General features: G+C 34.0%; 1 protein-coding gene and 1 pseudogene across 1 annotated transcript; one reads left to right on the top strand and one right to left on the bottom strand.

Moving 5' to 3' along the window:
- Positions 1 to 3,953: 3,953 nt before the first annotated feature.
- On the bottom strand, positions 3,954 to 8,091 carry LOC132296144 (xylan glycosyltransferase MUCI21-like; annotated as a pseudogene).
- A 3,412-nt stretch (positions 8,092 to 11,503) lies between these two features.
- LOC132286844 (uncharacterized) lies at positions 11,504 to 11,997 on the top strand. Its single transcript, XM_059789249.1, has one exon. It carries the CDS (start codon positions 11,564 to 11,566, stop codon positions 11,825 to 11,827), a length of 264 nt encoding a protein of 87 aa, XP_059645232.1. The 5' UTR covers positions 11,504 to 11,563; the 3' UTR covers positions 11,828 to 11,997.
- The last annotated feature ends 1,840 nt before the right edge of the window (positions 11,998 to 13,837 follow it).

Below are 13,837 nucleotides of genomic sequence, written 5' to 3'. Positions count from 1 at the left end.
TCACACAGATTTACAATGGAATATTTTACTCCCCCTTCTATTGCCTTTGCTTGGGATCACCTTATTTGGTTTAAGCACCATATCCCAAAACATGGAAACATTGTTTGGTTAGCTCTCAGGGAAAGACTCCAAACTCTGGACTCAAAGCAAATGTTGAAGAAGCACTACACCAATGCCTGCTATCTATGCCTTGCACATGAGGAATTAGTGGATCATATCTTCTTCAAACGCCATTATAGCTCAACCATTTGGAATTTCATCCAACATACAACAGGCTTCTACATTAAACCTAACAGTTTAAAGGATTTGATTGCTTGGTGCTCAGCAACTTAGACTCAGGAACACTTCATCACTCACAAACTTTATCTTGTGCCATCTACCTTATTTGGCAGAAGAGAAATGCAAAAGCTTTCAGAAACAGGTCTTCATCAACTAACCAAATTATCCACCTCATCAAGGGCTGCGTAAGAGCTAGATTTGCGTCTATCAAATTAAAGAGAGGTGCTAATATAAGAAAGATTCAATCAGTTGAAACATTACAGCAACTATTTTTACAGGGCTGCTCTTTTGCTAGTAGGCAATCATGGTTCTTGCTGTAACCCTTTCAGTGCTACTGGAAAATTGCATGCTACTTCTTGCAAGGCAATTTTGTTCTCATGTGTTTGTTATTTTCCCTCTCAATACTTTGTTTGTTATATTTGTTTTGAAGTGATTCCATTTGCTGCCAGGGTTTATGTTCCTTTTGGCTTAGTGTATATTTGGACCACTTTGTACATATTTCTTTTCCTTTTATAAAGCTTATCCCTTTAACCAAAAAAGAAAAGAAAAGAAAAGAATAGTATGAAGAACACCATACCTATGATCGTCATCCTCTTCATCAGCCCTTCAACCTTCATGTCTATACAAACTTCAAAAGCAATAACAAAATGTTAAATCTCTAGTTTAAATCCTTCTTCCTAAATCCTAACACACACACACACACACACACACACACACACACACACACACACACATACACATGTATTTATGTGTGTGTGTGTGTGTGTCAATTATTATGTTCAACTTTAAAAGTTTTGCAACTTTTCTGATTTGAAAGGGAAATTGCATAACATTACTTGAAGCATAAATACAATGAAAGTCAAATATGCTTACATAATCTACACACACAAAAGTTTACATAATTACATGTACATGAACTAATATATGGTTTAATGGTGATGCAATAATCTTTAAGACCAGGAAATGAAAAAAAAAATGAAAAAAGAAAAATTAATAAGAGAACAGTTATACCTGGTGAGAGGAATTTTTAGAAAGACGAATGACTAAATGTTGGTTTGATATATATAACAGAAATATAGTGAGTGATAATATAACATGTGATCAAGGGTTTTATTTTTTTATTCCCGCAACATTTGTCCATGTTGAAATTCACAACCAGCTAAACTCATTCAATAAAAAAAACTGTAGGAGGCTTAGATACCAATTTGTAGGAGAATACACACAACTTTTATATGTAATTCTCAAATTCTGATATATTTTATTATTCACTTCTTGCTTACAAAACAATTCAAGAACATATATTTATAGGCACCAATACATGATTCTAGAAAGACACAAAATACAAAACAAAAAAAAGATACTAACTTTAACACAAGTATTTCATCTCTCAATAAAATAGTTCATGTATTCCACACTTGAGTTGGTTCATGTATTCTACACTTGAGTTAGTTCATGTATTCCACATTTGAGTTAGTTCATGAATTTGGTTTAATTTTCGAACAATGCCTTCGTAAACCAAATTTGCTTTTCATTCCCAACTTTGCAAGATTCTTCTTGAATAAAATTCCACCAAGAGTCTTTTTGTTTGATGACAGATTACTAACTCCCATGTGTCATTCTTTTCAATAGCTTTAATTTCTTCATTCATTACTTTCTTCCAATTTTCTTTTTTGCAATTCATAAGGGATTTAATCTCCCCCACAAACATTATATTGAGCATCATAGCTGTTACATGCATCAAATTTCTAATGCTTTCAAATGCAAAAATCTTCTTTGCAATCTCCTTGATGTGCAAGCTTTGTATCTTGTCTTCTTCATGCTTCTAGTACTTTTCTTCACCGGACCTTAAAACTGGTTTCCAATGTTGTTCTTGAGATTCACTTGAAAAATTTCACACTTCTTGAATTTACTTTTGACATGCTCATTTAAATCAAAGAACGCTTCAATGTTCACCCATGTCATATCACTTGAGAAATATTATATACAAACGTTCTTCAATTTTTCTTCAACTATAACATCATCCAATTGAACATATTCCGTTTCTTCTAAAATTGAGTATGTTGCTTCATGCAGAATTACAAACAATTTGCTTTCTTCACCAAGATTTGATATTCCAATTTCTTCACAAAATTAAACTCCTATGATTTCTTCTTTGGTGACAACTTCAGTGTCTCCAATATCTAATTTTTCTTTTTTATGATTTTCATATTTGAATATTTTTTCTTCATCAATATCAACTCTTTCTCTTCCTTATTTTTTAAACTCCGTTGTCACCATTTTCTCATTTTGCATCTTTTTTGCTTTTTTCATCAAATTCTATATTTGTACATTCCACCTTTTCAAAATCTTATTTTTCTTCCATCTCGTCAAAATTTTCTTCATTTTCATCTTCCCAACTTATTTCTTCAAAAAATCCATCGTCATCGTAATTTGGGAACCAATATTCAGTGGATACTAATTTAAATTTATAATTAGATGAAGACATAAATTCAAGCTTTTGCCATACTTGACTTGGAGAATTCAAATTTTCAATATGTTTCCAAACTTCTTCATGAATTACATTCTTCAATATCTTGAGTACCACTTCTTCTTTCTTTTTCGGAACTTTGTTTTCCTAACAACCTTTTGAATTTTTTATGACACCGTGCCATAAATCAAATGCTTTAAGATAAACAAAAATTAATTATATTGCTCCAATATGCATAATTTGAGATAACTAATTTTTCATTCATTTTTCGGTGCCAAAATCACATCCTCCTTGAATCTTCTTTGAATTGTTTTTTCATGAGTCAGATAATATTTTGCTTTACGTTTCAAAATTACTCCACCTTTCTTACTTTTAGATTTATAGAATCATTTAAGCTCTGATACCAATTTGTAGGAGGCACTCAATATGAAGAAAGAGAACACACACAACTTTTATATGAAACTCTCAAATTCTAATATATTTTCTTTCTAACTTCTTACTTACAAAAGAAGTCAAGAACATGTATTTATAGGTACCAATACATGATTCTAGAAAGACACAAAATATAAGACAATAAATAAGATACTAACTTTAACACAAGTGTTTCAACTCCCAATAAGATAGTTTATGTATTCTACGCTTAAGTTGGTTCTTGTATTCCACACTTGAGTTGGTTCATGAATTTGGTTTGATTTTCCAACAAAAAGCCATTCAATAAAAATGTTGATTTATATATATATACTTTACAACTATGTACTGTTCTATTAGTCCTACTTTTCAGTTATAAATGTTTCTATGGTTGTACAAATTTTTTTCTCTTCTTTTTACTAGTAATTTTTTTGGATGAAAAATGGGACTAAAGTGTGGTTATTATTCTTTCTTAATATATATTTTGAAATCCAATAGCAAATGGCAAGAATTTGTAAAATTGTTAGATTGTATTTAGGAAATTAAATGGCATTTGGTTCATTCTAACAAAATTAGAAGTTTTCAATAATATATACATATATATATATATATAGTGGTATCTCTCTTCTATCTTTCAAAAAGGATGGTGCGTAGGGGCAAAAAATATATATATATGTGTGTGTGTGTGTGTGTGTGTGTGTGTGTGTGTGTGTGTGTGTGTGAAGAAAAAGGTGGTTTCGGAAATACTTTTATTCTCTTTTCTTTTTTTCTTTCATGACAATATATATCACTGGGAATGCTAATCCTCCTTTTTCATGAATACTGTTGCCTTTTCATATGCTCTTTTCAAATATCCCCTAAACTTAGTGTAATACCCCTAATATTTAAAGGACAGTCCTGGAATTTTTAAAGATTGTTTAAATTGTGTTTTTATTTGATTAATTGATTAATTGCTGTTAATTTAATTATTTGTGTGCATTTTTATTTAGTTAATTGTATTTTTATATAGTTAATTGGTTAAATTGTATTTTATTTGATTAATTGATTAAATTGTTTTATTTAAATTATTGTAATTGTTTTAAAAAAAATTAAATAGGTTAATTGGTTTTAATTAGGTTTGTATTTTTCCTGATGTTCACGTTGTAGCCGACTTAGGGTTGGTGTAGAATTAGACTTAGGGTTTTAATGACGCCCTATATATATTGCATTATACGTATGTTTAGGGTTACAAACAAAACCCTATTCACGTATACAGTGAGATAGAAAGACACAGAGAAACAGATAGTGGAAACTTGAGAGCTTGCAGAGAGGTTCAAGGAGGTTGTAACGGAGTGCTTCTGGGTTGAACCAAGAATGCCGGAGGTGTAGAACAATAGTCGACAACGTTGACGGAAAACTTGGAGACGACAGTTTCAGTTTTCTAACCGGAAATTAGAGGCAAGTCTATGTTCTTCTCTTTCCCTTTAATTCGTGTTCTGTGCATGCCGGGTTAGACTCCAGGGTTTTATTAAAGGCTAAAACGGATTGAAACAAACATAATTACATGTCTTCCATGCATATAAGAATTTATTTGATCTCATTGTATTAACTATTTTTCATAATCATTGAAATTCTGTAAGTTGTTCTTTATGTGTTTACAATTAAGCATTGTTCTGATTGAGCTTAGTATTATAATTGGATGCCTCGTAGGTAATCTGGGACTGAGTTTGAACTCTAAAACAAGTCCATAGAACAGTATTTAATTGCACAAAATTAATTGGAATTAAATCTGTAAAAACTTGCTTAAAAATTTCTAGCAGAGGTTCGGTACCCGTGGCTTTAAAAATTAGATCCTATACATGTTGGGATTTGATCTAAGAGGTTTAAGATGAACCTAGGACTGAGTTTGAACCTAGAACAAGGATTTAAAAACACCACAGAGGCTCTGTTAATCATCGGAGTTGGAGAAGAAGACGCAGAAACGGACGGTGGCATCTAAGGGAGGAAGAGTAGTCTCTTCCTACTCTTAGAGCTGGCTCCCAAAGGGTGGGGAGCCGCCTCTTGCAGCTCTAGAGCCGGCTCTTAGAGCCTAGAGCCGGCTCTCCCTTTAAATAGAGCAGGCTCTCAAATTTTGGAGCCTGCTCTTGCCCAGTTTTTGTATATTGTAAGGTTTTGGTGCGTGGTTTGGACTGTGCAGTGTTTTGGCATGTCTTCTAAACTGTACTAAACGTTCTTTTGGATTGTAATAGACTTATAAAACTATAGAAAACATTAAGATAAAATTTGATTAAATCATGGAGTAACATACAGTTAAGGAAAAACTAGTATATTTGCACACTGTTTTGCTAGTTTATGTTTCAGAACTTTGCAAGGTTTTATTATAGGATTTAATATTATATATAAATCATGTTTTACAGTGTTTTAAGTATGGTGACTTAATTAAACTCAACTATACTTAGGTCGGATTTAATTGGTACTTAAATTGTTATTAAATTGTACCAATTCATGGATTTTATTGGAGGATTTACTAGGTTTATTTACTGGAGCTTAGCAAGACTGTTATATATGATTTAACTATATATATAATCATATCATAGTATTATAAGTATAGAGAGGTAACTAAAAGTTCCTATGCTTAGCTTGGGTATAATTGATACTTAAATTTGTGTTAACTGTATCAATTCATGGACTTTATTGGAGGATGTAAACGCTTGAATTTAATATAGCAGTTTACATTACTGGAATAGGATTGTGGGCTCTATACTGAATGCCTGTTATATATATATGCATTAAATTTATTTTGTGTATATTCTGGAGTATAGTTGATGACTATTTAATTGTTGTATTATCAACTGTGTTAACTGGAGGATTGTATGTACCGGTATGAGACGGTGACATACTAGGTATGGACTAGTTCAAACACTAAGTTCTACCTAACTTGGATTAAGGTATGGATTAATCATATAGGTTAAGTCCATCACCTACTTGTGTCATTTCAATTGAGAATTGAATGACCTACTATGGTTTCAGGATGGATTTGTTATACATATATCAGACCACTACACAGATGGATGGTATTTTGTATTAGGAGGAGTACGGACTTTATATATATATATTATATGGTGCCATGGTATGAGTTTGAGTCTCATGACCATGGTTAGGGCGCGTATATCGTTTAGGATGGATAACTGGATATAGGTGTTGTTCCCTGGTAGGTCTAGGTACTCATGCCCACCTTAGGGTGCGTATTAGCATGTTGCCTTCTATTCAGGCTGAGATAGACCTACTGGACTAGCGAGCGTCCTATAGTGTGTACCATATACATATATGGACTATTCTAGATATTGTTGAGTCTTTCTAGGATGTATCTGCGTATCAGATTACTGTTTGGATCGTAATAGATCAGGACTTGCATGTGGGCCTGACCCACTCCTTTATTTTTCAGGTGCTTGGCGGTTCCAGAATTAGAGGTTGATTGTGCAGAGCAGATACAGACTTCTATTCTACCGACTACGTAGGACCACTCTCTATGTTTAGCTTTATGTTATTTCCAGTTTGAGACTTTTTATTAGGGGTCCTCTAGAAGGATTCCCAAGTTGTATGGATTGGTGGTTTGGATTATCGGATTTAAAATATTTATAATTCAAGGTTTATTAATTTAGTTTCTTCAAGCTATTTAATTTTATTTCTTATTTCACTTTGTATTCCGTGTTGGATTTAAAATACTTTAATTGTTTGATATCCCTCGGGTTTAGGCTCGAACCTGATCAACCCGCGTCTCGGATCCGAGGGGTATCACACTTAGCCAAATCAAGCTTTACATTTTGTTCCTTCAAATATACGTGCAAGATCTCTTGTATGGACCAACCCTTTTTTTTAAGGGTCTCTTTGGGTCCTTTAGCACCATCTCATTCTTCGCATATTTCTCTACCAAGCTGCTCTCCTCCACCCCAATCTTGTACTCTATGTACTCCAATCCCATGTCCCTAGCTGGCTTCCCGAAATACACCTCGGCCGCCTATTCCAACCTGATGGGAACCACCAGCACAAACACCGACCCCAGGCGGAGAAACAACGAGTGGTTGAGTGCCGCACCTTGCACCCTTATCATTACATGTCTGGAATGTACTAACACATACATTTCGTGCAAAGGAGGCCCATGTTTTGGCTTAAAAACTATGACATCGAAACCCTCCTCGTGTGCCACCTTTTCTGGCTCAGCCTGGTTCAAGATCACTCGTCCAACGCCACCACCGTGGCTAACTAATACGAGCCGTGGACTTGCTTTTGGAGAAATGGAGAATGAAGGATGTTGACCTTGGCCATAGGTTTTTTCCAACAATGCAAGGAAATGTAGCATGGTTCTTGAGTTGGGTATTAATTTTGGGTCCATGGTCATGAAACCATGTGACATAAGGCCCAATATGACCGATGGAAAATAATGGGTCACATTATCATTGTCAATGTTTATGATTGTGTGCTTGCTGAAACTCCGAAGCAAACCTACGTACTTGTGGACCCACCAATCGCCTGATTTGGAGATCACCAAGACAAATTCCTTATTAGGGAAGACCGAATTGATAGTGATGAAGAGGGGTATGAACCCATCATTGAATTCGTGGAAGAAGTTTCCGGTGTACCCTCCAGCACTGAATACTAGGGTGGACACATTGTGTTGGACCTTACATGGCGAGCTTGGTGGGCCTGATGTAAGAGTGATTTCTTTGACGTGGCCCATTGCGGAGTTATCCATTTTTTGAGGGTAAGGACGAACTTTTTCCACAAAATGTGTTTGGGATTTCATGGCCCACAACGTAAAAGGTGGACTTGTTAGGGTCCAACACACTTGTGCCGTTAATGGAGCAGATATCATAGTTACGATGAGATCGGTCGCAGGTTATTGGGCTGACAAAGGATGATTTGACCAGTGGTGCAGCATGTTGCTCTAGAAGACTCATCTGTTTCAATTTCCAAAGTGTGGATCCTGCAACCGCAACAAAAATGAAAGATAAGTCGTCTTACAAATTGGCACAGTGTTTTGAGAACTACAAACAATTTATTTGGTTGATACATGTTCAAAACTATTTTCTAAAACCCAATTACAAAAAAATTCTTTTCAAAAATATCTTTTTTATAATTCTCTTAAAATAATTTTTTGTTTTTGAATTTTTCAGTTTCTAAAAAGCTAAACTAAACAAGCCTTACATTTCTTTCTATTTTAAGTTGTGCCATAAAAATCCAAATTTAAACGAAAAATGATGTTCACACAGTTATTCACTTGCACTATGTCATTTGATATTTTGAAAAAAAATGTAACATAATTATCTTTTAAAATACAATCCCACAATTTTTTTAAAAAGTATACACCCTTGAGACTTTTGATAATAATTCTATCATATGGTGTTTTAAAAAGTTCAATAAAGAAAAGCGAAACGAAAACATCATGTGAAACATTTGGATTTAGCCCACCCATTTAAGTGACATTAACAATTATTATTTACAATACATAAAAAAAATTATTTTAAAATAGCTATTAACTTATTAGAACTAGGCTTTCAAAATATTCAGCATTTTTTTTTTTTTTATATATATATTTAATGGCTCAATTGATTGTACCAATAGAAATTGGAATTTACAATTAATCATGTGTCGTATACATGAGAAATATAATTTTAGTTGGCAAATTTTAGAATTAAAACTTGTTGATCGACGCGTAATTTTATTTTTAATTTGAATCTCGATTGTGGAAGCTGAATAACAAGTGCTCTATGCAATTAGATGTGGACATCTTTTAGGACATGTATATGTGTGAGAACACTAGTTAACACTGAGTTGGGTTCAGAAAAGTTGGGAAAATAAGCATAAAAGTTGTGAAGTTTAGTTTGCTAGAGTTTGTTGAGATTTTTTAATTTAATTTCCCAAAAGTTTAGCCGGTTGGGTCTTACTACTCTTGGTAGTTGGACTTCTAACTCTCCGTAATGATATATTTAGATACTTCCGTCCTTGTTTGGATTCATGTCTCAAATTGTATCTATAATTATATTTCCTTTTTTGAGTTGTATTTTGTATGATATTTTCTTGTTTTGCAATTTTGGCGGAGTTGTCTTGAGCTTTAAAGATTTTCTTGCAAGTTAAGTCTTGGTCTCTAAAAAAAAATTGTGTTTAAGACCATAAATAGAGAATAAGTTGTTTGGAGAATATAGAGAAGAAAAAAAGAAGGGTTTGAGTGGGTGAGGAAAGAAGAAAAGTGGGGGCAAGTGTAAAGAGACGAAGTTAAGGGTGTGTTTGCTCTGATCCCAAAAAGAGCCGGTGAGTTGGTTGATATGGCTAAAATGAGTGAATGAATTAATGAATGGGTGACTAGGGTGAATGGATCGATGTGTAAGTAAGAGTGAATCATTGTTTGAGTGGGGTAGGCATTCTCTATCATTATGCGTTCTTTTCTTGATTCACATTGGAATTTCTTTTCTGTTTGGACGTAGCTTCAGAGGATTGAGTGAACTATGTAATAATATTTTTTTTTTCGGAAATTAACTATGTAATAATATTGTGTTCATTGCATCTCCATGCATGCTTATTGTGGACGTGATTTGCTTTCATTTTGTCGAATGAACAAATATTTAAACAAATATACTATTTAATTTTTTAGACAACCGACATCACACTCAAAATATTACTCAAAATATTACGGAATATAAAATAAAATTATACGAAATGATTAAAGATAATAGTTATATTATGTCGAATGAAGTAAAAAGAAGAAAAACGATACAGTATAAATTTTGACTTGGATATATGCAATAGAGAGGATCAACGGGATCCCTTGCAAGACAAATAATATCTAGGCCAACAATTTGTCTAGAAAAGTAGACCCATGTATCATTTTCCAATAGAAATACTCATAAGGAATTAACATGTTGTGCACTAATTTCTATTTAATTTAGAATCTCAATTAATAAGTTACAGTAAAGTAAGAGAGAATGAACACATGTTAAAATAAGGAATTAAGTAATAAATTGTGCACTAATTTCTATTGAAAATGAGAATCTCAAGATTTTCAATCTCAAGATTTTCAAATAGTAATAAAAATCAAGATAGTGAAACACATGTTAACATAGAAAATAATATAAATTAATTAAGAAACTTGAGAAACACTCAATATCCCATACCTGGATAGGTCCTGCAGATTGAAGAAATTGTACGAAAATTTACCAAAGTTTAAAAAGTGTAATGTTTTGATATAAGGAAAATTCACCATACTTGAATGATATTAACATTGTTCTATCTCCCTCATCTTTTTCGGAAAAAAATTGCTTCATCTCTCTCCTCTTTCTAATTCACACTATTGGGAGAATATTTGGTGCCAAAATGAATGTTCTTTCCCATGATTTATTATATATGTGTATATCACACATTTTTTATTGGCTTCCACCCAAACAAATAAGGGCAATAATCAAGCAATTGCTCTTATATCAACCCTAAAACTTGAAGTGGTTACAAAATTTCAATTAAACCAAGCAAAGAAACATGATCATACATATTTTCATATCAACCCCTACAATGTTTAATGTATATAAATTCACAATCGAAAAGAATAAACATGAATATTTATATTCACACATTTTTTACCGGCTTCCACAAAAAAAAAAAAGGGTAATAATCAAGCAATTGCTCTTATATCAACCCTAAAACCTAAAACCTGAACTGTTTACAAAATTTCAATCAAACCAAACAAAGAAACATGATCGTACATATTTTCGTATCATTCCTAAAATATTATTGAACAATACTTAGGTCCTCACTAATAAGAATTTACAACATATTCACCGCTAATGTGGACTAATAATAAATGGATAGGTCCTGTTTAATTATGATTTGCTAAATGAATATCTACACTATTTTTGATTTAGTAATTAAAGATCACATGTTCATTTATTATTAGTCCAGCAGTGAGTATGTTATAAATATTGCCTAATATTTAATGTATATAAATTGACAATCGAAAAGATTAAAATTGTGAAAAAGAACATTCATTTTTTAACAAAAATAGTAAATAGGTTTAAAATGTCACGCGTGAATCTACAGTGAATTCAACTTAAGATAAATTAGAAATTATTTAATTTAGAGAATCCAATCGGTTGGTACAAGTGTTCCATCCTCTTCCTACTATGTCAACACGTGTCCAACTCATATAATGCCACGTAGCAACCTCGGTTCCTTTTTAAAATCTTACAAACCTCTCTCCATAAAAAGTAAAGAAGTGCTATCCCCGGAATAAGCCATCTGTCCTTTTGTTGACTCCCAACTCCTTCATAAATATCTACTGCATACACAAATATCTCTCACTCACACACACACACACACACACACACGCACACGCACACGCATCTATATAGAGGGAGAGGGGCATTTATTGGAAGGAATATCGAGATGACAAACACTCGGGTCAAAAAAACCAAAAAGACACACGGTATTGGATTTCCGATATGCATCCAGTGCGGCACGAGAAGTAACCCTTGCCGGTGCAAGATATTTGGGCCCACACTTGGGTTCTTGGCGTTTGTGGCCACGGCGGTGGTGGAATGGCCGGTGGGCGCCCTCGTCTACTGCTTCCGCCACTCGAAGGGCCGCCGCATCATGGCTCATCCGGCCACCGTTGTTTACCCAAAAGTGTCCAGGGCCATTCCCATTTGAGCTAGCGTCTCTCTCAATTGGATGTTGTTGCCCAATAAGAGATATTTTAGGGCTTGTTTCTTTGTTTGTTTGTGTTTTTTGTGCTTTTAGTATATGCTGAAACTACTTATGTTCCAAATTTTATTTTTCTGTACTTAATATTTGAATAAATAAAAGAGTAATTTTCAATATGTAACCGTGTTTTTCTCATTTTGGAAATAATATTTATTCCAGATAGTTTTCTTTTCTTTACTTTTTTTCTCTTCCAAAGATCACCCACATAGCTTTTGGGGAGACCACCCGAACAGCCGACCGAATTGTGTTCTTTTTGCTTACACAAATGATGCAATTTTTTTTTATTTTATTAAAATAATGAAGTTGCACAATTATTAGAATGAGTTTACTAAACAAATAAAATTGCCATTTAAACAGACTCTAATAAATATTATATTCTTTGATTCTCTCTATTTTCTTTCACTGCCACTGCCAAATTCAAGATAAATATTACATTCTTTGATTCTCTCTATTTTCTTTCACTGCCACTTCCAAATTCAAGATCTTCAGACTACATAGATATATATAAATAAATAAAATAAAATAAAATAAAAATTTACATTGAAAATTGATGATTTATTTTTTTATAAAAAAGAACAGGATAATAGCATCTTTCACGACTATGGCTTCCGTTATTTTCTGTATGAATAAGAAGACCATATGGATCTCTATGGTGCTTCACACAAACATCATTATACAGGACAAATTAAGTTCATTTTCCATTTATTTTCTTATTTTTTTTTCTATTTATTAACCTATTGCAATAATAATAGTCAAAAGCCTCATGGTTAGCAAATTGAACTCTTCAACTACAATTTTATTTTTTTATAAAAAAGAACAGGATAATAGCATCTTTCACGACTATGGCTTCCGTTATTTTCTGTATGAATAAGAAGACCATATGGATCTCTATGGTGCTTCACACAAACATCATTATACAGGACAAATTAAGTTCATTTTCCATTTATTTTCTTATTTTTTTTTCTATTTATTAACCTATTGCAATAATAATAGTCAAAAGCCTCATGGTTATGAAGATGCAAGAAACTCCTTCTATTCTTTCTCTCTCTAGAATTCTTACACCTCAACCCGAATCAAGATCCCCCTCCTCTTCATTCCAACTCCTATTTATAGATATTTACAAGATATTTACAAGATATTTACTAATTGCTGGACCTGGGCCTATTCCTCAGTAAGCCCTGGTCACTCTTGATGGGCTTACTCCCGCTCGGCCCATATGGCAGTGTCTTTTTATGGGCTGACCCAGCTGTTCGGACTGAAGGTTGTGTTTTGCGAGTCGGACCTGGCCCATGTCATCCAGGGCCTCCTCAACTGCCCCCATAATTGCCCCTTATTTAATAAGGGGTAATTATTGATGGCGTCTCATCATGACGCTGACGGCTCGAGATAACCACGTGGGGGAGCGAACGGTCAGATCCAGAATCAATGTTCCGGGGTTCGAGGGATTTCTTGCCTTCCCGACGCTTCGGCCCTCGGGCCCCCTTGCCTATATAATGCTCTCGAATTCCACTTCACTTCCCTTTACCGTCTCCATCATCAGCCAAATCTCCCTCTTTCTAGAACTGTGCTAAGCCTTTTCCGGTGAAATCCTTCGAGAGTCATTCTCCCAGCGATCTTGCAGTCCTCCGAGGTTAGTTTCGTTCTTTTTACTTTCGGCAGGCTTCCATTTTCCCTCTTTTAGATTCTTCTTGCACTTCCACCATGGTTGTAGATCTGGGTGTCCTTCGTATGAGACTTAGGCTTCCTGACAACATCGTAGTTAGGGTTTGCCCCCAAGACGTTAATATTACGACCGGCGCCGGCCTCCTGCCCGGCGAAGTCTTATTCACAAACCTTCAACTGAATGTTGTTAGGTTCCCTCTGCACCCTTTCTTTAGTTACGTCTTCAACAGATTGGGGATATCCCCTCTGCAGGTCAACCCCAACTTCTTTAGGATCATATCTGTTATGCTCTTA

The sequence above is a fragment of the Cornus florida genome, unplaced genomic scaffold (genome assembly GCF_030987335.1).
Source record: "Cornus florida cultivar Cherokee Brave unplaced genomic scaffold, ASM3098733v1 CherokeeBrave_3.0.0_Hap2_Chr02, whole genome shotgun sequence".
Lineage (NCBI taxonomy): Eukaryota > Viridiplantae > Streptophyta > Magnoliopsida > Cornales > Cornaceae > Cornus > Cornus florida.
The sequence above is the reverse complement of the archived record's forward strand: the minus strand, read 5'-3'. Positions and strand labels throughout refer to the sequence as shown.

What these genes read in the sequence shown, in the direction of transcription:
- LOC132286844 (XM_059789249.1), top strand. Translation starts at nt 11,564, where the DNA reads ATGACAAACACTCGGGTCAAAAAAACCAAAAAGACACACGGTATTGGA.